This window comes from Coniophora puteana (assembly GCF_000271625.1).
Source record: "Coniophora puteana RWD-64-598 SS2 unplaced genomic scaffold CONPUscaffold_14, whole genome shotgun sequence".
NCBI lineage: Eukaryota > Fungi > Basidiomycota > Agaricomycetes > Boletales > Coniophoraceae > Coniophora > Coniophora puteana.
In genome coordinates this window covers 957,716-976,141 of record NW_006913066.1, presented here as the reverse complement: position 1 = coordinate 976,141, position 18,426 = coordinate 957,716, and the positions used below count along the sequence as shown (strand labels likewise).

The 18,426-nt window shown below is 51.0% G+C and overlaps 7 protein-coding genes across 7 annotated transcripts; 2 read left to right on the top strand and 5 right to left on the bottom strand.

The window, feature by feature from the left end:
• Window positions 1-733: 733 nt before the first annotated feature.
• CONPUDRAFT_64039 (uncharacterized protein) lies at window positions 734-1,233 on the bottom strand (the record flags this gene model as incomplete). Its single annotated transcript, XM_007775117.1, has 2 exons — window positions 734-1,072; window positions 1,129-1,233. The coding sequence occupies 2 exons, from the start codon at window positions 1,231-1,233 to the stop codon at window positions 734-736; spliced, it is 444 nt and encodes a 147-aa protein (XP_007773307.1).
• Window positions 1,234-1,472: 239 nt separating this feature from the next.
• On the top strand, window positions 1,473-2,998 carry CONPUDRAFT_131018 (WD repeat-containing protein 61). Its single transcript, XM_007775459.1, has 7 exons — window positions 1,473-1,560; window positions 1,611-1,647; window positions 1,703-1,984; window positions 2,045-2,199; window positions 2,288-2,428; window positions 2,487-2,647; window positions 2,720-2,998. Exons 1-7 carry the CDS (start codon window positions 1,558-1,560, stop codon window positions 2,907-2,909), a joined length of 969 nt encoding a protein of 322 aa, XP_007773649.1. The 5' UTR covers window positions 1,473-1,557; the 3' UTR covers window positions 2,910-2,998.
• A 570-nt stretch (window positions 2,999-3,568) lies between these two features.
• Window positions 3,569-5,580, top strand: CONPUDRAFT_111340 (uncharacterized protein; the record flags this gene model as incomplete). Its single annotated transcript, XM_007775458.1, has 9 exons — window positions 3,569-3,956; window positions 4,019-4,126; window positions 4,183-4,261; window positions 4,316-4,472; window positions 4,532-4,682; window positions 4,734-4,952; window positions 5,001-5,183; window positions 5,234-5,374; window positions 5,426-5,580. Coding segments are annotated over exons 1-9 (1,266 nt in total), but the record flags the coding sequence as incomplete, so codon positions are not given.
• Window positions 5,581-6,236: 656 nt separating this feature from the next.
• Window positions 6,237-7,642, bottom strand: CONPUDRAFT_168960 (uncharacterized protein; the record flags this gene model as incomplete). The annotated part of the gene is made up of 1 exon (XM_007775457.1): window positions 6,237-7,642. One exon carries the CDS (start codon window positions 7,640-7,642, stop codon window positions 6,506-6,508), a length of 1,137 nt encoding a protein of 378 aa, XP_007773647.1. The 3' UTR covers window positions 6,237-6,505.
• A 2,282-nt stretch (window positions 7,643-9,924) lies between these two features.
• Window positions 9,925-12,286, bottom strand: CONPUDRAFT_84988 (uncharacterized protein). The gene is made up of 16 exons (XM_007775456.1): window positions 12,206-12,286; window positions 11,752-12,148; window positions 11,684-11,696; window positions 11,574-11,636; window positions 11,476-11,509; window positions 11,403-11,422; window positions 11,298-11,340; window positions 11,218-11,248; window positions 11,028-11,105; window positions 10,874-10,977; window positions 10,794-10,820; window positions 10,720-10,741; window positions 10,516-10,665; window positions 10,389-10,466; window positions 10,321-10,332; window positions 9,925-10,262 (listed from the first exon to the last, which is right to left on the bottom strand). Exons 2-16 carry the CDS (start codon window positions 11,832-11,834, stop codon window positions 10,016-10,018), a joined length of 1,005 nt encoding a protein of 334 aa, XP_007773646.1. The 5' UTR covers window positions 11,835-12,148; window positions 12,206-12,286; the 3' UTR covers window positions 9,925-10,015.
• Window positions 12,287-12,783: 497 nt separating this feature from the next.
• Window positions 12,784-13,664, bottom strand: CONPUDRAFT_84984 (small heat shock protein). Its single transcript, XM_007775455.1, has 3 exons — window positions 13,469-13,664; window positions 13,192-13,408; window positions 12,784-13,137 (listed from the first exon to the last, which is right to left on the bottom strand). Exons 1-3 carry the CDS (start codon window positions 13,603-13,605, stop codon window positions 13,039-13,041), a joined length of 453 nt encoding a protein of 150 aa, XP_007773645.1. The 5' UTR covers window positions 13,606-13,664; the 3' UTR covers window positions 12,784-13,038.
• A 1,426-nt stretch (window positions 13,665-15,090) lies between these two features.
• On the bottom strand, window positions 15,091-18,266 carry CONPUDRAFT_158437 (uncharacterized protein; the record flags this gene model as incomplete). The annotated part of the gene is made up of 23 exons (XM_007775454.1): window positions 15,091-15,123; window positions 15,186-15,217; window positions 15,268-15,278; window positions 15,334-15,362; window positions 15,419-15,457; window positions 15,515-15,529; window positions 15,579-15,598; window positions 15,655-15,687; window positions 15,742-15,814; window positions 16,501-16,641; window positions 16,712-16,766; window positions 16,833-17,064; window positions 17,124-17,264; window positions 17,323-17,382; window positions 17,436-17,493; window positions 17,580-17,611; window positions 17,663-17,673; window positions 17,736-17,764; window positions 17,828-17,881; window positions 17,932-17,946; window positions 18,008-18,027; window positions 18,088-18,120; window positions 18,185-18,266. 23 exons carry the CDS (start codon window positions 18,264-18,266, stop codon window positions 15,091-15,093), a joined length of 1,248 nt encoding a protein of 415 aa, XP_007773644.1.
• Window positions 18,267-18,426: the final 160 nt, after the last annotated feature.

Sequence of the window (18,426 nt, the reverse complement as noted above, 5' to 3'; positions counted from 1 at the left end):
GGCACGTTGGTGTCATATTTCAGTCTCCGCACCGGCAGACTTTCTATAAATGGAAGGGGATCTGATTTCCGCCGCCTGAAAATCGGCCAGAACATGAAAACTATTTAACGTCTTTTCGACAAGGGAAAATATTGCTGGAAATGATTCCATTCCAGGTCATTTTCTTGTTGATTTTAGGCACTAGAATGAGGCGGTTTGCCTGTAGTGTCGGTATCTGTAGCCAGCCAATCTCCTCTACCACCAATATGTAGTCGGCGATTGACCATGACTGCCCCTCGGAGGCGTGGCATACGATATGAACACGGTGAAAAAAGGAAACTAAAGAGAGATGGAGAAAAAAAAGCACCAACTGATCGAGTGCAAGGAATCATCGAACCCAGCAAAAGGGCTCAGCCGCGCCCAATTGAAAGCGTACAGGCAGATTCAGTCGACGGTGAGAGGTCACTACACTTCAAGACGAGTGGCATAGGACGGGGCTATATGAATAGAGCAGCTATAAAACGACCATTACATAGTTAAGCTCATGAAGCGTGGTGATCTGACAAAAGCTTCGGTTAGCATTCATTCGCTAACAATAGTATGGAAGTGGAAGGATCAGACAAGTAATAATGATTCCGGATAGACAGTTATCCTCAATGAATGAATTCTCCGAAGAGGGAGTCCTTTTTTCATCGCGCAAAAGCAAACCTAGAAAAAGATGTGCTCACATAGCCTAATCCGCCCTATCATCGCCTCACCGGTTCTTGAAGTAGTCAAGAAGAACGTGGAGGCCCTCCGACTCGACACCGTATTCCTTGACGACGACGCACGAGCAGCCAACGACCTTGCGGGGGTTGCCCTCGCGGTCAATCTTGCAAAGACCAGCCCAGGTGCCGAGGACCTTGGCGTCACCAACCTTGATAAGGTTGATCTTGTGCTCGGCGCAGAGAGCCTCGATGAGCTTGATGTACTCGGCCTCAGTGCAGGTCTCGACGAGGACGCAAAGGTGAGCCTGGCGCTTATCGAGGGCCTTGGCGCACTCGCGGAGGCCGCGGGCGAGACCATCGTGAACGAGCGCGTTCTTCAGGACTTGCTATATAAGAAGGTTCAGATTGGCTGACTGTACGCGGGATTGGAGGGCTGGCGCACCTGAAGAGCGTCCTCGACGGACAGTTTACCCTTGGGGGCATCGGTGGAGACCTCGACCGGGGCGTCGGTGGCCTCAACTTGAATTTCATCTCCAGCGTCAGACATCCTACCCATCCAAGAGTAGTCAGATACTCTGTTGACGACGCTTGGAACATCGCGCACGCACTTTTTTGGTCGTTATAGGGGGTACAGGGAGGTGATGTCGTCTTCCGCTCTCGTTGATGTGAGGGAGAAATAAGGTTTGGCGCGAGAGGAGTAATAACCCTGTGTTTAAAGTCCGCCGGCTCCTTCCGAGCCCTGGCATTCCCTTGCCCTCGTCGCCATCGCCGACCGCAAGCAGGCTGCGTTGAATGTGATAGGTGTTCTCCGACCCCCTGACAGTACTTACACCCATCCATCCATACGGTATTGTGACCCTGCATTGTCATCATGGTCTGCTACGTTTGCCAAACAGCTCTGATCGCACATTAACCCTCTAGTAGAGTCTCGCTTTCATCAACGCAATCGAGGCTAAAGAATGTACGCGGCATATCCAGCATCCCTAGGTTATGACTTATCCTATTCTTACGAATAGCCCATGCGGACGCGGTATGGGACATTGCTTGGACCACCGCTGATACGGTTTTGTCTGCGTCTGCAGACGGATCTGTACGCCAGTGGGACATCTCTTCCGGCGAGACATCCGCATCTCGCCCTCCTCACACGCTAGCAATTACCTCTCTTTCTGCTTCTCCGGATGGATCGCGTGCGCTATACAACAGCTTAGAGGGAACAACGTCACTATGGGACATACAAGGAGACGCGTTAATCGGCACACATAAGAGCTTCGATCGTTCGGTGCCGGGAGCTGAGGCGTGTAAGTCCTTGTAGTCAGCTCTCGGCTTACAAGTGCTCATCATCCTTCTGTCTGCTCTAGCTTGGTCTGTCTCGCTGAACCCAAAAGGTGGCACATATGCAGGAGCAACAGGGACGGGGAACGTGCATATATACTCGGCCGAACCAGACTCATTCGGCGAGCGTCAAGGCACGCTCACGACAGGGCGGGGCAAACACGGCATGTACTGTAAGCATGTACGTGTCCCATTTGCACTTCTGCGTTCAGTGCATACATCCATCTCAACTCTCGACCACCATCTCAAGTGCTGACCCGCACCCGTAGAGTCCAGATGGTGCTAGACTTGCACTCGCGAGCGAAACCGGCCAAGTCTTCCTTTTCGACCTTGCTTCCGGATCCTTGACTGCATCCTACTCCACGCACGTCTCCGCTGTGCGGTCGTTAGCATGGTCTTATGACTCGCAAGTACGCCGAGATCCCTTGATTTCCTTCGACCCCGCGTCTAACATCTGTTGCTACCTAGCTGCTTCTTACCGCATCGGAAGACAAGCGTCTTATTCTACATGATGTTCGCATTGGGGCGTCTGGGAAGCCTGGTGCAGGAGCGGTCGCTACGCTCGCGGGGCACTCATCATGGGTCCTTAGCACGGATATTTCACCAGATATGAGACTCGCCGCTTCTGGGTAAGTGCCTGATTAGGTTCTCCTATGTCTTCAGAGACTGCGGTTGACTATGTCACTACAATCCACCAATAGGTCTGCCGACAAGACAACCAAAATATGGGATCTTGCATCTCGAACAGCAGTATGCACGCTTCAGGAGACTGGCGAGGTATGGTCGGTATCATGGCGACCGAAGCCCCCGGCCCCGGGAAGCGCAGGAGCTCTTGTGACTGGTGGAGAGGACGGTGTTGTTCGTTGGTGGCGAGGTGCCGGTGGCGCCTGAGTAGGGAAGTGTGGATTATGGACTTCATTTCACTTGGCAGTAAGACTCTACGCCCGAAATTTTGGATGAAGTGTTTCGTCCACCTCTTGAGCACCGCATTTCGCACAAAGTGAGGGCCCTTGGTTATCCTTTTTCTTTTCGTGCATACTGAATCGTGGCCGGTCCATCGCCGTCCTCGTGGAAAAGAGGATAAATGGAAATGTTTGCTCACGAGGTCCAAATGCTACCGCGGCAGGCCTGATTTTTTCCCAACGACCACCTGTGGCTCAGTAAAAGCGCAGTTATTTAATATGGTCCACGTGAAAAAATGGTATGTATGTCGAGACTTGTCCCCGTTCTCTGACTGAATTCACAGTGTCATCCCTACCCAGATCAGCTCTCACGTCGGCATGGAAAGCCTCAGAAAGGCACATGAATTCCGTAGATCTTACAAGCGATGGGGTCGGAATTCCCAATACGTTATCCAAAAACTGTGGTTGTGGACTGCAGCGGGGCTTTTCTGATTGCCGTTGCGTTAACATCGGGCTGCCGGCTGTTGAGCAACTGTAAGGCGCCAATTGTCCTTACTCTCTTATATCGACCACTATACAGCACGTCGCTATGAAGGATGGACACAACACCCTCTGGTACACGCTCTAACCCACATCCCGCCGGCGATGAAGAAACCGAAGCAGTTGGTCACGAGTTATGGACAGAACACAAAGATGGGCTGCACCTGCAGCCAAACCTAAACTTGACCAGTTTGCAGGACCATGCGACGCAGCGGTTGACAAGTGGTGGCGGCCCAGATAACGAAGATCGTCCTCCACGCTACAATGTGACATCCGGACTCGGAGGCCCGCAGTCCAAGAGGTACCCCATCAATGGTCCGTGGGTCGAAGCTTTCGTGCGCCCCTCACAATTGAAGGGACATCTTGCCCTTCTCTGTGCTTTTCACGAGCTCAAGACGGCGGTGCAGCAAGGTAATGATGAGATGACACCCGCTCTCATACAGAAGATGGATCCAGCGGGGAGATGGGGATGGTTCGTGAACTTGGCTGTCGAACGGTGCGCCTAGTCTGGTCGAGTATGTCGTTCTGTTATGATGCTTATTTGTGCTGTGGATACAGAATCGAGCGCTGGTGTCTCACCCTCGAGGATAATGGCTCTGGTGATATGGTACATCTTCCCCCAAATGACGTCGTGATGGTATGGCACTCTTATTTGCTTAATTCTTAGTGAGTTTGTATCCGACTTCTGTCATCCCATTCTCATTGATGTCATTCTACTGAAGTAAGTACGCCGAGGATACTACACGTATAAGCCAACTCGGGCGTCTAGTGAAGTATACCGAGAAGATGGATGCGTTTCTTGTACGTCATCAAAAGAGGCGATGATGCCGTGGTGATCCTCATGCAGCGCGCTAGGGTTCTCCCGATCTTCTGACGACCGAGAATCCACCTCCAGAGCGTATCCAATGGTGGGAGCAACAGACTCGCACGCCATATGCGCCGGCCGACGCGATCGCTGAGCTGACGCACAAGTATGTTCAGTGTCCGCGATGCTTCGCTCAAGTCACTGTCCGTGAGTATAAGCCCATTTTTGCGTAGGGACTCGGAGAAGCACTCTGACACTGGTGACAGCGTTCGTTACTCCGCAGGGAACAGGCTATGCACAGAGCAAATTCAGTCACAAATGTGAGCGATGTGGCCATGAGGTTGACAACGCATCACTTGGCCTTGCCAAGCTCGTGTGGAATATCGTCGAGTCAAAATCTCCAGACAAATACCTTGCGTAAGGGAACCTCAATGGATATTTAACTGGCTATTGACGCTAGCTGCGCAGGAGAACTGTCATGACCCCTACTGCTATCAAGGACGAGGGGCTCGCAACGCGCATTAAGGACCGCGTTCTTGCTGCAAATCCGGTGCGACGGGTGCTCGACCCGGGAGCGCGACTCGCTAGACATGATGCCGAGTACTTCGCGCGTGAAATACTTCTGAATGTTAATTGGTCATCTCAAAATCTATACACTGCCATGAGCCCCCAGGTTTTACCTCGCATGTGCGTCTTCTTGTCTTCATTGAATGTACTCGTGGCTTACATTAGTAGGCGTACCCTCATATCAAGTGCCTACACAGACGATCGTGTTTTTTCGCTCGACCTTGTGGGTGCGGTGCTACGCCAAGGGTCGTTTATACAGAAGATGCACGACCTTGAATGGACAACGCCGGGTTTCTTTGACTATGGGGAGGACTACCTGGTGCTAGAGCATTGTGTTGCTCGATATCACGCGTAGGCTCAAAGCGACTTCATCCGGCCATGATATCTGATCGTGCATGTAGGTTCTTGGGACTCATGGCTGAGTCCCCAGAATTGTTCTTCGTGCCCACACTCGATATCGACCTCGCATGGCACACCCATCAACTCATGGCCACAACTTATCAGCAGAACTGCAGGAGATACATCAAGCGATATGTTGACCAGTGAATATCCACCCTTACTCATCCTCTGTGCGATCTAACAGCCCTTAACAGCGATGACAAGGTGGAAGAAAATAGCCTCGCCAACTCCTTCGATGACACATGTCGCGTATGGCAAGACAAATACCACGTGCCGTACATGCACTGCGGCTGCCCTCTCCCCGGCAACACCATTGGCCAGAAACTCAAGCGCCTCGTGAACCGAAAAGTGCCCCTGGAAGCAGAGGCGCCCGTGCCGGCCAACGCACCGCCTGCGCTTGCAGCCACGCATCCGAGCGACCATAATGCAGTTTTTCCCTTGCATCTCAGGGGTTCGAGCATGGTTTCGCGAAAGCGCCGCGAAGAGAAGTTCGCCCAACGCATGCAACGGGCGGCTCAGGGCAGCGACGGTAATACATTGACTCAGAAACGGGAGAGTGCACCCGAGCACTCACAGGCGTTCTTGTATCCCATGCCGATGTATTACCATATCCCAGACGGATGTGTTGCTGGCACGGGAAATGTGGTGACAGGCCCCAAAACAAGCTCGAGTGATTGTGCGATCTGTACACCCCTATTGTCACATTGTAATTCGATTCTGACCTGTTGTAAAACTGTAGGCTGGAGGATGCGTGGCTGTGTGTGCAGCTGGTACTGGGTTATGTGCGAGTGGCCCTAGCTGCGGCGGGAGCGTGTCATCATGTGGTGGGAGAAGCACGGGTAAGACTAGACCAGGAGGAGCTGAGGGAGCAAGAGCAGTGCGCGCAGGTGGTGGAGGATCAGGGCCGGTGCGCCGGAGCGGCAGAGGAACGGGGGCAGCGTACGGTGGTGGAGCGATAGGAGCAGCATTTGTAGGTGGCGCAGGAGGAATAGTGTGTGGGGGTAGCGGAGGAGCGGGGACGGCCTGCGGGGGCGGTGGTAGTTCAGGGGGCGGAGGCTGTGGTGGAGGTGGCGGAGGCGGGGGAGGTTGCGGCAGAGGAGGGGGAGGTTGAGATAGATGCGACAGCGGAAGTAGAGGAGGTTTTCAGTATACATAACCGTGGAATACATATCACTCGTCTACATCAGAAGCTTCTACTTGAATGAGCCTCCCGCAAACATTCGACTATTTCATGTAGCAGTCTTTGCGGAATAGACCACAGCTGTTTGAACTCCCTAATTCTGGATAATTGGCTCCAGTGCCGGATCTTGACCCGTTTCAATAAGAGTGACATTGGCAGCTTGGGTGATTTCACGATGCTGAGGATCCAGCTCGCATCGCTCGAGCGTCACAGACCCTGTCTCCGCAACACAGCCGACATGCCTCAATATAGCAGAGACCGAGGGCCCATCAAGGTCGCGTAAGTGGAGCCCGTGTACGGATATACAGGAAGGCGGCCATGTCATGGCCTTTGAGGACAGAAGCGGATCAAAAGCGACATCAGAGATGGACAGAGTCATGTTGGGCTTCACGAAATATCTGTGTAGCGCTTTGACGAAGGCGAGCGTAGAGAGGAATGAGCCATTAGCAGGCCGGTATCTGGTGATGTCGACTGTTTCGACGCGGTCACTTGGAAAATATAAACCGCAGTTGATCAGATGCACAAAGCTCTTCGCGTCGATCTGAAGGTGGGAAAGCTTAGAAAACTCGATATTGCCAATAAACAGTGGTGCGGGGTCATCTGCAATATGAGAATCAAGGTGGAGGGTGATGAGGAGCGACAGTGCGCGCGTGTCCAGGCCGTTGATAGCAATGATGGCAGATGAACGAAAGACGGTGCGGATCTTCAAAGACATGATACGGGGAAAGTATGGACGGAGTACTTCCAGAATTGTCTCGATGCGCGAATTCTCTTCGGCGGCGGTCATCCCAGCAATATCCGGGTTTCCTACGGAAATCTCTACAGCAAAAAGGTTGCCTCGGGAAGCATCGAAGAAGAGGTGAATGAATGCGGGAGTGAATGGAGAGGAATCATCAAGTCTAACGGCCAGGACTTTCCAGAACTCTGGATCCGGCGCTAACACCTCCATCCAGCGACGGCAGACATGAGGTAAAGCCAGCTTTCCGGTCAGAGTGAGAGTCTCCGCATAAGTCCTAATGGATTCAAGTTCGAAGGAGCCAAATGGTGACATCACGAGTTCAGTGCCGCTCGGACATTCGACTAGGTGGAGGATCACGTATAAGAGTTCTGTTGGCATTGACGTGATAGACGCGCTGGGCAATGTAGTATGACACAGATCTTCAGCGGGGATGCTCTCTATGTTGGCTTTGGGGTTCTTCTCTGTGTGTTCAGGACTCGTGTCATTCGTCATGTTACGGCTTGGAGATTGCAAGCACTTCGATTTCATATATTTTAATGCCATGAGTCTTGGAAATAGCATGAACAAGCTTACCTTTCACTTCTGTAAATCTTCGTTGGCGTTTAAGCGTAAGACGAGAGGGAAATCCAACTGAGGTTCCAAGCCCCGGCAGCGATGGATTTCAAGTTCAGCTCAAAAATTTCCTTCCGAGTTAGACGCGACGCGTGTGCTTTGTAATCTGTTCCTCGCTTATATCTTCACAGACACCGTGCATGCATGCAGGTCCATGGCAAGACACAAAGCTCTGCCATAGTATGCGACAAACCTCTAACGGCAGCCGACTTGCCGTTGCACATTGCAGTCGCCACTGTGTCACCAGGCTTGTGATCACCTGTACGGATGGCAGTTTGCAGTAAGCTGGAAATAAAGAGGATTTTCTTTGTACAGTGCGAAAAGTCTGGTGCCTGGACCTATGAATAGTCTAAAGCTCCCAAACATCACGGTTCCCAACGGTATGTCAGGCCGTGCCCCTTCATTTCCTCGAGCCACTCGCGGTCCTCCTTCTCCAGCATTGGCCCACCTTTGACCTCGACACATCTTATTCCTTCGTCACCCTCGTCATCGCTCTTCCTTCCCCTGAGTCTGAGCACTTCTACGAGTGCACGCGATGAGAAAGAGCATTTCGTGATCTTGAGTTTCTGGATACACGGGCAAAGCACATCGTTGTTGGGGTTCGGCAGCATTGCTGTGATTATGTCGTCAGTAAAACCCTTGCACGCTGTGACATTGAGCTCCATCCCCTCCCACTCCCTCAGCGCAGCCCGCACGTCGCCTGGGCTTTCTATGCGCCTGAGCTCAAGACAACGCCCGCTGACCGGGGTTCCGGGGGGCACGCTGCACCTCGTGATGCGGGTCCGTTCTGGGAACGGGTAAGAAAGGCTGTGGAAGATCGGCTTTAGAAACGCTGAGCCGACGCTCTCAAGCACCAGAGTCTCGATGCTCAAAACATCGTACAACGCCCAGTCAAGCAGTTCTTCCTCTTCTTCAAATGCGACATGTTGAACGTGTAAGGCCCGACGGCCCAACGGCATCCCTTGCAGTCGTTCAAGCGCAGAAATAAGCTGGCTAGGGCGGATGCCGGACCCGTCGAGGGGCAAGTAGTGCTGGATCACGCAGACAACAAAAACGTTCTCCTGCATGTGCTCCACCGTCTCGTCGTCGATGAAGGACGCGATGTTGATGATGCTCTTCGGGTCTGCGTATATCTGGAAGAAGTCCAGTTCTTCTTTGACAGGCTTGATGGGTATGAAAGGCAGATCCTCGGTCGTGTCCGTTACTATGGAGTTGAGCGTGAGCTCTTCGAGACTCGGCAGCGCTCTGCCCGCAATGCCGCGCATCGCACGGACGATGGAGGATCGGTAGGTGATCACGATTACCAGCCTGGTGCACTTGTCGAGACGCGGGGCGATATAGCCCATGACGAGGTCGATGCGCCGCTGCTCTTCTTCGATCGGGAGCATCGCGCCCTGCACGTTCCTATCGTAGGAAACAATGAAGGTGTCGCATTTGGACCGGGAGAGGTACTTGTCGATGACAAAGGGGGAGAACAGTGGGGAATCAAGCCTGATCACGATCTTGTCCTAGTACTCTGACTCCGAGGAAAGGAGGTCGAGCCAGTGACGGCAGACGTGCGCGACCGCGAAGGGGAAGAGTGCAGGGTCGAAATCACCGAGTGGGGGCGTCTCTCCCTGAGATTTTGAGTCGAGCCATACAAAGTGGAAAACATGTAGTAGAATCTCCGTAGGCAATGATGCAATGGATGTGCGCCCCACTCTGCTATCAAGCTTTGTGTCGTCAGCCTGAGCCGAATCTTCACGGTCACCGCCCTATCGTGATGATACGTGGGTAAGGCTATCCGGTAGAAATGCCCAAGAGCTGCTTACCATGTTGCTTCTCTTCTCAGATGTCAGCATAGAGCAGCAAGGAGAGTGTGCCCAAAAGCAACGCAGTGTGCTAGGAGTCTCGTCAGCGGCGAAAACAGATTCAATCAAGCGCCCATCTGACTCTTTTCCCACGGGTTTCGGAGTTGTTTTCCGGTTCTTCTCGTGTGTACCTCTTTCTCATCGAGCAACCTCATTCTCTCACCGTGCATCATGTCAAGCCGGACTTGAAACTAGGACTCCTGCTCTGAATTCTGCAGCGTTTCAAATCATTACCTGAGTAGAAGGTGTGATCTTCAAAATCTTGAATTTTCTGAGGTCATGTCCCTAATCGAGCCAACGTTGGGTTCAATACTCATTGTCTTATTATGAGGCAAGCCATAAAGGAATTGCGTGTACCATACCTCACTAAACAAGACAGATACTGTCAGTAGGTATACTAAGGCTACGAGTCCCTATCACTCAAGTCTATCGAAGATCGCGAAATTCGCGATGTACGCATCGGTTCCAGCTCTATAGTAGCCAAGGTATTCCGCCCTCGCCCTGTCTCTCGGCCGTGTTGAGTGCTCAAGTGTATCGTAGGTAGTAATGATGGAGCGTCCTCCCATGGCCGCGAGGTTGGCTGTAACGTCAGCTTACGGTGTTGCTTGGGTAGATTGAGAGTAATGCGCGACATCATCGTTACTGTCAAGCTATCAGACGTAACTCATCAGTGCGTGTTCAGCAAGCTCAGATCCGGGTCAGACTTGCTGTAGCTTTAATCTAAGCATTTATACCTGTCAGCCGTGAGAAAGAGGCAAAGGGCGGCGAGTACTGACTGCCCAAAGGTGTTCTTGAGCCCGTTCGGAGCCTTGATGATCATGATACCTTGCACGAGATTGACTGTCAAGACAACGCTGCGAACTATGGTTAGAATTATCCGTAAGACAATGATAAGAAGCACACATGTAATACATAAGCCCATCAAACGTAAGCGCGCGAGCAATAGTGCGCACATTCGTGTGCGGCATGAAAGGCAATGTCCGAGCAAGGATGGCTCCGATGACGAAACTGTCAAACGCCACCAACAACCATATGACTGCCGACGCGATTTCTCTGATAATATGCATTAGCAGGTGTCGGCAAAGTCTAAGACGATAATAAACCCACCCGCGAGTTATCTGCGAGCATGCTGGGTGTGGGATTAACGCTCGTCGTTATCAAGATTCTAGTTAGCTGCATACCGTATACAACTTGCGAATGCGGCGCCGCTGACATGAATCATAGCACGAGCTTTTCGAAGTTTGAGGATCAGGGTACGCACCATAAGCCGATGAGACCACGATGAGTCCGACGCAGAGCCAGGTGACGTAAATTGCTCCCCCTACTAACGCTACTACGTGATAGCCCTCGTAGAGAGCCGTCACTCTATCAATATGATCAGAACATGCTTGTTTGTGCCATGAGGTAGCGCATACCGCTTTAACATCATCAACCCTCCGATCACCAAGCCAAATGCTACCATGTAGCCCTCGTATCTCATAAAGGCTTTACATCTGAAATCACGTCAATTCAATGGTATCAGTATGTTGGGAACGTTGCTGACTCCTGAAGCCAGTAGTAGCTTAGTAACAAGAAATGGCTGCAAAGCTTGCGTTGGAAGACCTCACCGAATCCGTCAAGTTCGGGTGTAAGTAAGCTGCACAGATTTCAATAATACGGAACCAGGAAAACATCTTATCACTCACGATAAAAACACACGATGAAGCCGAGCGGAATTATGTAGCGGTTCTGTTTAGCAAATACGGAGCATGGTGAGACACGTAGGGGAGTGTTGGCAAGAACAGCCGTACTAGAAGGAAAAGGTACGACACTGATGCCGTATAAGTAGTGATTTTGCGTCTTGAAGAAGGCGACAAGACTCACTCAATGTCTTCCGCGGCTTCCAGATGAGCTCTATCTGAGCACGTTGGATGATGAGATCTCGAATTCGTCCAGATTTCCCCAAGACCTTGGATACCCACCTCATCTCCGAATGTGAGAAAATGATCCCATATCAGAATTGTGTAGCCCGCGAAAGCAACATACTGGCCGAACGTCAGAGAAGCAGAACAAGAAACCGTGGTTAACGCACAACAACGGCGTAGCTGATGCGAGTTCTGGTTTCAGCTCAGTAAGCAGAAGCGCAGACAACAGACTCACAATTCCTGTCTTTGCTCGACCTGGGCACCGTACGAATACGCCGGGGCCGCATCGAGTTTAGGGTCCCAGACATTTGGCGACATACCCTATGCTCGCAGCACGCTCGAGGGAGTTCACGGAGAAAAAAGAAGTGAACCCAACAAGCACCGACAAGAGCATGTCCAAAAAGGAGCTTCATTGGATTCCAGCGAGTGCACGTGATTCGCGGCGACCCACGCAACCACGACCCTGGACTGGCGACAATTTCAATGAGATCGTGTACGCTGAGGGAAACGCACTGTGATGAATGCTGAAATACATCGCCATATATTCTTGGAGAATATTAATGAACAGTCCCGGCCCACGTGTTGAATGTCTGAGGATAACGCCAGATCGCGAAAGTTTCAGTCTCAGTGCCCTGTTGGTTTGCATTAGTGGGACACGCAGAGCCTAGTCCTACGAGGAACCGCCTTACGATATAGACGCATAGATTTCTGCATTAGAAATCGTGACGGGTGACGTGCAATAGTCTCCGCCGCGCCGAAGTGAGCTAGCGAGCAACTCGAAGTTTGGAAGAGATTGCCGCGTCACTTCGGAGGGGTTCCGGTTATGGCCCGAGTTTCGAATTTAGACTCCGCTACGGATGAGGCCGAAGGTTCGCGTACTGTTGTAGAAATAACTTCCACGTCGATAGCCCTGGTGCACATTATGCGTGTTCGGCGTCGATCTTCGATAGGCAGCTATTGGCTGGGTCATAGGTGCTTCATACAAATTTCAAGGGAAAAGAGACGTTGAGCGGGCACCGGTGTACCAACTGCTATTCACTCGCGGCAAATTGAACGCCACCGTGACGTTTTGATCTCAGGGCCTAGCTCTACAGTTTGACGTTCCTGAGTGTGAATATGATAGGAGTACTGTCGAGGGATAGTATGTACATCAACATGGGGTCATGGAGGAGATAGGAATAAACTACTGTCTTCCAACCAACCCACTTTGGTGCCTATTGCTGGGCATTTGGTGAGACGAACAGGATGAAACAACGGATCGGGCCATGCAGAGGGTGCTGGAATTGCGATAATTGTATCAGATGTTAGAACATGCATAAGAACAGGAGTTTCGTAATACATTCGTCATTCAACATGCAAAGCGACAACAGTCCGAGAGAGTACACATTTTGCTAACGTTACAACGACCGATGAAGACAATGAAAGCGCCGATATGCAACTATCCATTCAGTACCCGACTTCTTCGCTTCATCCATCTGCGTGTCTGAGATATCGATAGGCAGATGTAATTCGCACCCGGCGTTTAGAGGACGGAGATGCGCTTCGGCGCCTGTTCAGCCGGAGTCTTCGGGAACGTGACGGTGAGTACACCATCCTGCATGTTCGCCTTGATATCTTCCTCCTGCACGTGTGGCGTCGGAGCCCATTCAACTTTGGCACGATATTGAACACGTACCTTGATTCCCTGACCGAGCCTGAGCGAACGCTCGAACTTACCGAACGACCGCTCCCGCACGGAATATCCGTCCTGCTCGCGGTCCGAGGAGACGTTCGTCTCGCCGGAGACGGTGAGGCGGTTGTTGTGCAGCTGGATGTTCACGTCTTCCTTCTTGAGCCCGGGAAGCTCAAAGGTAGCTGTGACGGTATCATTCTCTCCCTCGCGTATGTCCATCCTGCAGGAAATGAAAACGGTCAGAATGGAATGATCGATGTAGTAGAATTGAGGTGCTTACTTGGGACGGAAAGGCTGACGAGCGGCTACTTCGCGGTTTGCGTTCGCGTTACCACCCGAGAAACGAGTGAGGAATGCGTCGTCAAAGAAACGCTCAAGTTCAGAGAAGGGGTCATAAACACCGAGGGTAAGCGACATGTTTTGTGCGCACGAGGACAAGCAAAGTTTGTGAAGGAGATGAGTGGGAAACTGGCGCGCTGGAGATTGCTAATTGAGTTTCTGAAGGGACCTCACCCTGACATACCGCCTTTATATACGATTTACCGACAACTTATGTTTTCGTCGATGACGGGAGGAGGTGTACATTCTGGAACTTTCTTACTGAGAAATGACATCATGATGCGCGAAGGGCCTTGTCATTCGAAGCGGCCTGGAACCGTCTGGAAAGAGAATGCGCTACAATGTGGGTGTTGTTGCCTTAAAAGGGCAGCTACTTCTGCTGTGGTTTGCTTGGTTTGAACCTGAAGGGGAAATATCTTTAGGGGCGGTTTGAGGATATTCCAGCTCGTTCTCTGCCATGCTAGACCTTACCAAACGCATTGACAATAGGCGAAAGGCCACGGTGAGCATCTCTCATAATCAGCATCTCCAATTGCTACAGATATCTTGCTACCATGATAATACTACTTGAATTCAAGTACAGCTAGAACATATTCAGGCCGTTTGTCACGGGAATTGACCTCGACCGACTATGATCCCACAGTATCTCTATGTTTCATTCTAAGCTGTGGATACTGTGCTAACAAATCTCAGGGACGACATACAAACCATGTTGGGGCCCGTGATAGCTTCTTCGTGCTCCCTTCTGATGTCGAGCACCATCCACGGCCCGACCACTGCATAAAAGACAAATTCGACAGTGGCATACGTGGTCCAGTATAGACCCTCCGACTAACGTGGATGTCAGTAATGCTGCTTGGAACATCTAAGCAGCGGGGAGAGTAAACCAACCGAATGAACAGGCGGAAGTTCAGCTAAAAGCGGAACAGATAGGTCAAACAGCGCACTGACCGAGTCTCGATCAGGTTTTATGAACGTGGCATGGGGTAGTGAAAGTGCTCACACAGCAAGATAGATAAGGTTATCCCTGACCAGTGTCAATGCCAACGAACCGGTTGTGCCTGTCTTCAAGGACACACAATGCTCCTTGAGGCGCACGAATGCATAGTATAGCACCAAAACACCGAGAACAAATTCAAATATCAATGGGATGCCATATGATAGAGAGTTCACCCATTTCGAGGCCCCAGTTGACGTGGTACCCCAGAGCGGGCTATACTTCACAAACCAGACGATCGTAACGGCAAGCTTCGCACTTTGTGCCATTGCGAAGCTTATGCATAAGAATGCCCCTAGGGATCTTGATTTTCCGAAGAGCAAGTAAACTCTGTACGCCATCATTCCTATCCCCTCCGTCAGTATGTTTACGTTGTCATATTACGTAGTCGTGGGGGCAAACCTTGGAGCAGGAAAGTGATCACGTAGGTCAGAACGACATTCGAAACATAGAATATGTCATCTAAGATGTCTCCGCTTGTGAGTATCAACCTTTTCGTGACATCTGAAAGTGCTGCTGACTTACAGCTGCCAAGGGAAAGCAAGGAGAAGTACGGATTTAGAATCTCAACGGCCTGACAAGCGAGTAGATACGCACACCTAAGAACAATGTTGGTCAGTAATGGTATCACAGATATTGCCTTGTCACTCTGACAACCTACCATGGGCGTCATAGGGACATGTGCGGTCCACACTACCATGCCAGTTGAGAAAGAATACTCATGGAGGCGAAAGAACACCTACAGAGTTCTGTGCTGTGAATGTGCGTGCTGTGAACTACACGTTGAATTTAGTGGAGGATGCACGTACATTGCCCAGAAGGCTCCACCGTACCGAAGCTGGCCGACAGCTGATCAGTGCCCTTACATTATCTGATGATGCTTTTCGGACTTACAATAGCATACAAAATTGTCATCTTAGTGAAATTTTTACTCTGTCGCATTGTCAGGTTGTTAAAGCATCTCGTGTCATAGCACAAAAGGATCTTTACCCATATCAATTCAATCTGTGACCCGATTTAGTGGAGTGGCCGGCCTTAACAAGTCATAACATACCTCTTCCCCGATGTTTAGTACTGTGAATTCAAGAATCGTCAGTGATCATCGAAGCTGCATGTAATTGACTACTCACATAGGTCGAAAACCACAATTGTAAACCCTGAGACTGAAGTTAACAGCTTAGTATTCCAATACATCGAGCAAAAGATGAATGCCGCACCGGAAGAGAGATCAGAGTGAAATATCAAAGCCTGTGATGATGCGGTTGCGGACATAGCTCGATGATGACGAGGCTAAAAACCACCACGTTTATATCAGTACGGCCAGCACGAGCTTCACGACAGAGTGACGGACAAGCATCCCGCCTTCTGCCGGCCTATTCCATGGCCCTTAATTTCGGATACGCCCATCTCCGAAAGCAAGGCTCGGAGATGACATGAAACAAAGCATCGTCGCCTCAGTGAGAGCGTGCTCACGTATCTGCACTGCAGAGACACCGCATCCATAATTTATATATATGAACTCCTGCACAAGATAGTTTCTCCCGAAGTACAAGGGCTGGTGCACAGCTTTGAAGTCCGGTGTGCTACGCACGACGGGTGTGGCGCCCCGCTCTTTCACGTGCCTTTCCATGACTAGTGATTGATCCGCTGCTGGAACGTTGAATACACTGCACATATATGACTCAGGAGACTCCGGTGTATATCATAAAACGTTCTCTCGACCGAGAAAGGTGTAGCATGTTGATTAGAGAGCACCTTAATACAATCGACGATGTGTGATTCGGACAAGACTATCTATACAGTACATCATCCATTAGTTGAGAAGGTACATTTTTAGCGAACCGATTCAAAGACGGGGCCATATACGGTTCAAAGGAGTTATAAACATAGGCTATGCGAAGGGACCATGCAGAGTTTTATGCAGATGGACTGGTAATCTCTTCGTAATCAGTGGTAACTCTCAAGTTCGGACGTACAAACAGCGACATCTGTATATTGCTTGGCGCAGACTCCACAGGATCTCCGTATGCTTCCTTGCGCAGATCGAGCATCATCCACGGCCCTACTAGGCCGTAGAACACGTACTTGAGCGACGAGAACGTGATCCAGTACAGGCCCTTGGACTCCATGGCGGTAGGTAAGCTTCTGCTAGCTCTGGGGGAGATCATGTGGGCGGAACCAACTTACTGACTGGATCCAAGGTATCTCCTCGAGTGCAGTGATGAGGAGGATAAAAAACGCCCTAGATAACATAGAATAAAAACGACCATCAGCTTTATTCAAGCCAGAACGGATGAAGCCCGCCCACAGAAAAAAGTACACCAGGTTTCCCCGGACAAGCGTAGACACCACGCGGCCCATACGAAATCGTAGAGAGCCGTGGATTCTGGCTCCTTTGACGACGTGGAAAACGGCGAACAAGCACAAGATGAGCTCGAACGCGGCGAGCATCCCCGCCGACCATGGGATGAGCCACCTGCTCCACGATGGGAGCGAGCCCCACTGCACGCAGTCTCTGGCAACGTGTTCGTCGACGCGGGCTGAGAAAAACCGATAGTCAGTGCGCATGGTGGACGCTGGTCTGATGAGAGGTATTCACAAGATACTCCTGCGTATGCCGCTAAGAATAGGACGGCGTCTGCAAGCGAGACAGCTTGAGAGACGATGAACGTTGTGAGTAGAAAGACCAAGACTTTGCGCTGTGTGCCTAGGAGGGCCCACACCCGGATCGCCATCATTCCTAAACAGCTCAAAGAGATTTGCCTTGGTTAGAAGTTAGGATGCACGTAGAGATGTACCTTGCAAGAGGAAAGTCAAGACGTAGATAGAGACCTCTTCTACGATATACACTTGATAGCCTGCGACAATGAAACGTTAGTATTGGCAGGTAGCGCGCAGATCATGAACTTACACCTAACGTATTCACACAGATCAGCATCACTAGATGTTTTGCGAGGGAGACGAACGTTCTATCTCCAAAGCTTACCCCTGACAACGGAAAACATCATGAGATAAGCACGTGTGGCGTCAGGTTATCAGCTCCACGAGCACTCACATGTCCCGTTGATGGTACACCCATATTGAGGCCTTGCGAAGAAAAGTCAGCGTCTTACGAGAGATAATGAAAGCGACACGAACAGAAGTCTGATCTATAAAAAGACCCCGACGCGTGAGCGTCTCGGTCGATAAGGGAGCGTGCCATTCAACTCACATTGCCCAGAGAAGACCGACATAACGCAGCTGGAAGACAGAAGTAACTATCAGGAGACGTGGAAAGGATGGAGATAGCAGGCAGGGACATACCATAGCATAAACGACTGTCTTCAAGAAGTACTCTCGCGTCGATGATCGACGCCTCTACAAAGAAGATGGACGTGCTGCGGAACCGAGGGCAATTTATAGCTTACCCATACGAGGTCCACCTGCACGAGGGGACGAGGCTCAGTATGGCATCCTATTTTCAGACTGCTATTCGGTACGGACCTCAAGTCCAAAGTTAAGCACTAAGCCACGAAGATGATGAGCATGCAGAGGTGGACAGTGAATCAATGTTAAGCACTGACCTTGGTCAAAGACGACAACTGTTAGACCCGAGGCTAGATATGCGCACCCAATGTGAGAAAGCGAGCTCGAGATTTTCGAGGTACGAAGATCCCTCACCCATAGCATACGTCGCGGTGAACATATAGTACGTCTCCGCCGCCGCCGAAGACTCCTGGTCGCTGGACGACAGGGCCGACATGCCAGGCCAACTTGCAAGTAGCACACCGCAAGCAGGAAAATATAACCGGAGGCAGAGATATCGGGTGCTAGTGTCGGAGGTCGCCATCTGGCCTCGGTGGCTTGATATATATACCCTCCCTCGATCAGGCCATGCACGGACGTATTCGAGAACAGAAGCA

Bases quoted from the DNA above. Each gene is read 5' to 3' on its own strand.
- CONPUDRAFT_84984 (XM_007775455.1), bottom strand. From the start codon at position 13,605: ATGTCGCTTACCCTCGGTGTTTATGACCCCTTCTCTGAACTTGAGCGT. The intron at 13,409-13,468 runs GTAAGCACCTCA...CATTTCCTGCAG, and splicing joins CGTCAGCCTTTCCGTCCCAA to GATGGACATACGCGAGGGAG. The intron at 13,138-13,191 runs GTACGTGTTCAA...CCACACGTGCAG, and splicing joins GGCTCGGTCAGGGAATCAAG to GAGGAAGATATCAAGGCGAA.
- CONPUDRAFT_131018 (XM_007775459.1), top strand. The intron at 2,200-2,287 runs GTACGTGTCCCA...CCGCACCCGTAG, and splicing joins ACGGCATGTACTGTAAGCAT to AGTCCAGATGGTGCTAGACT. The intron at 2,648-2,719 runs GTAAGTGCCTGA...ATCCACCAATAG, and splicing joins ATGAGACTCGCCGCTTCTGG to GTCTGCCGACAAGACAACCA.
- CONPUDRAFT_84988 (XM_007775456.1), bottom strand. From the start codon at position 11,834: ATGTCGCCAAATGTCTGGGACCCTAAACTCGATGCGGCCCCGGCGTAT. The intron at 10,821-10,873 runs GTGCGTACCCTG...GATTCATGTCAG, and splicing joins CGTGGTCTCATCGGCTTATG to CGGCGCCGCATTCGCAAGTT. The intron at 10,742-10,793 runs GTATGCAGCTAA...TCCCACACCCAG, and splicing joins GCATTCGCAAGTTGTATACG to CATGCTCGCAGATAACTCGC.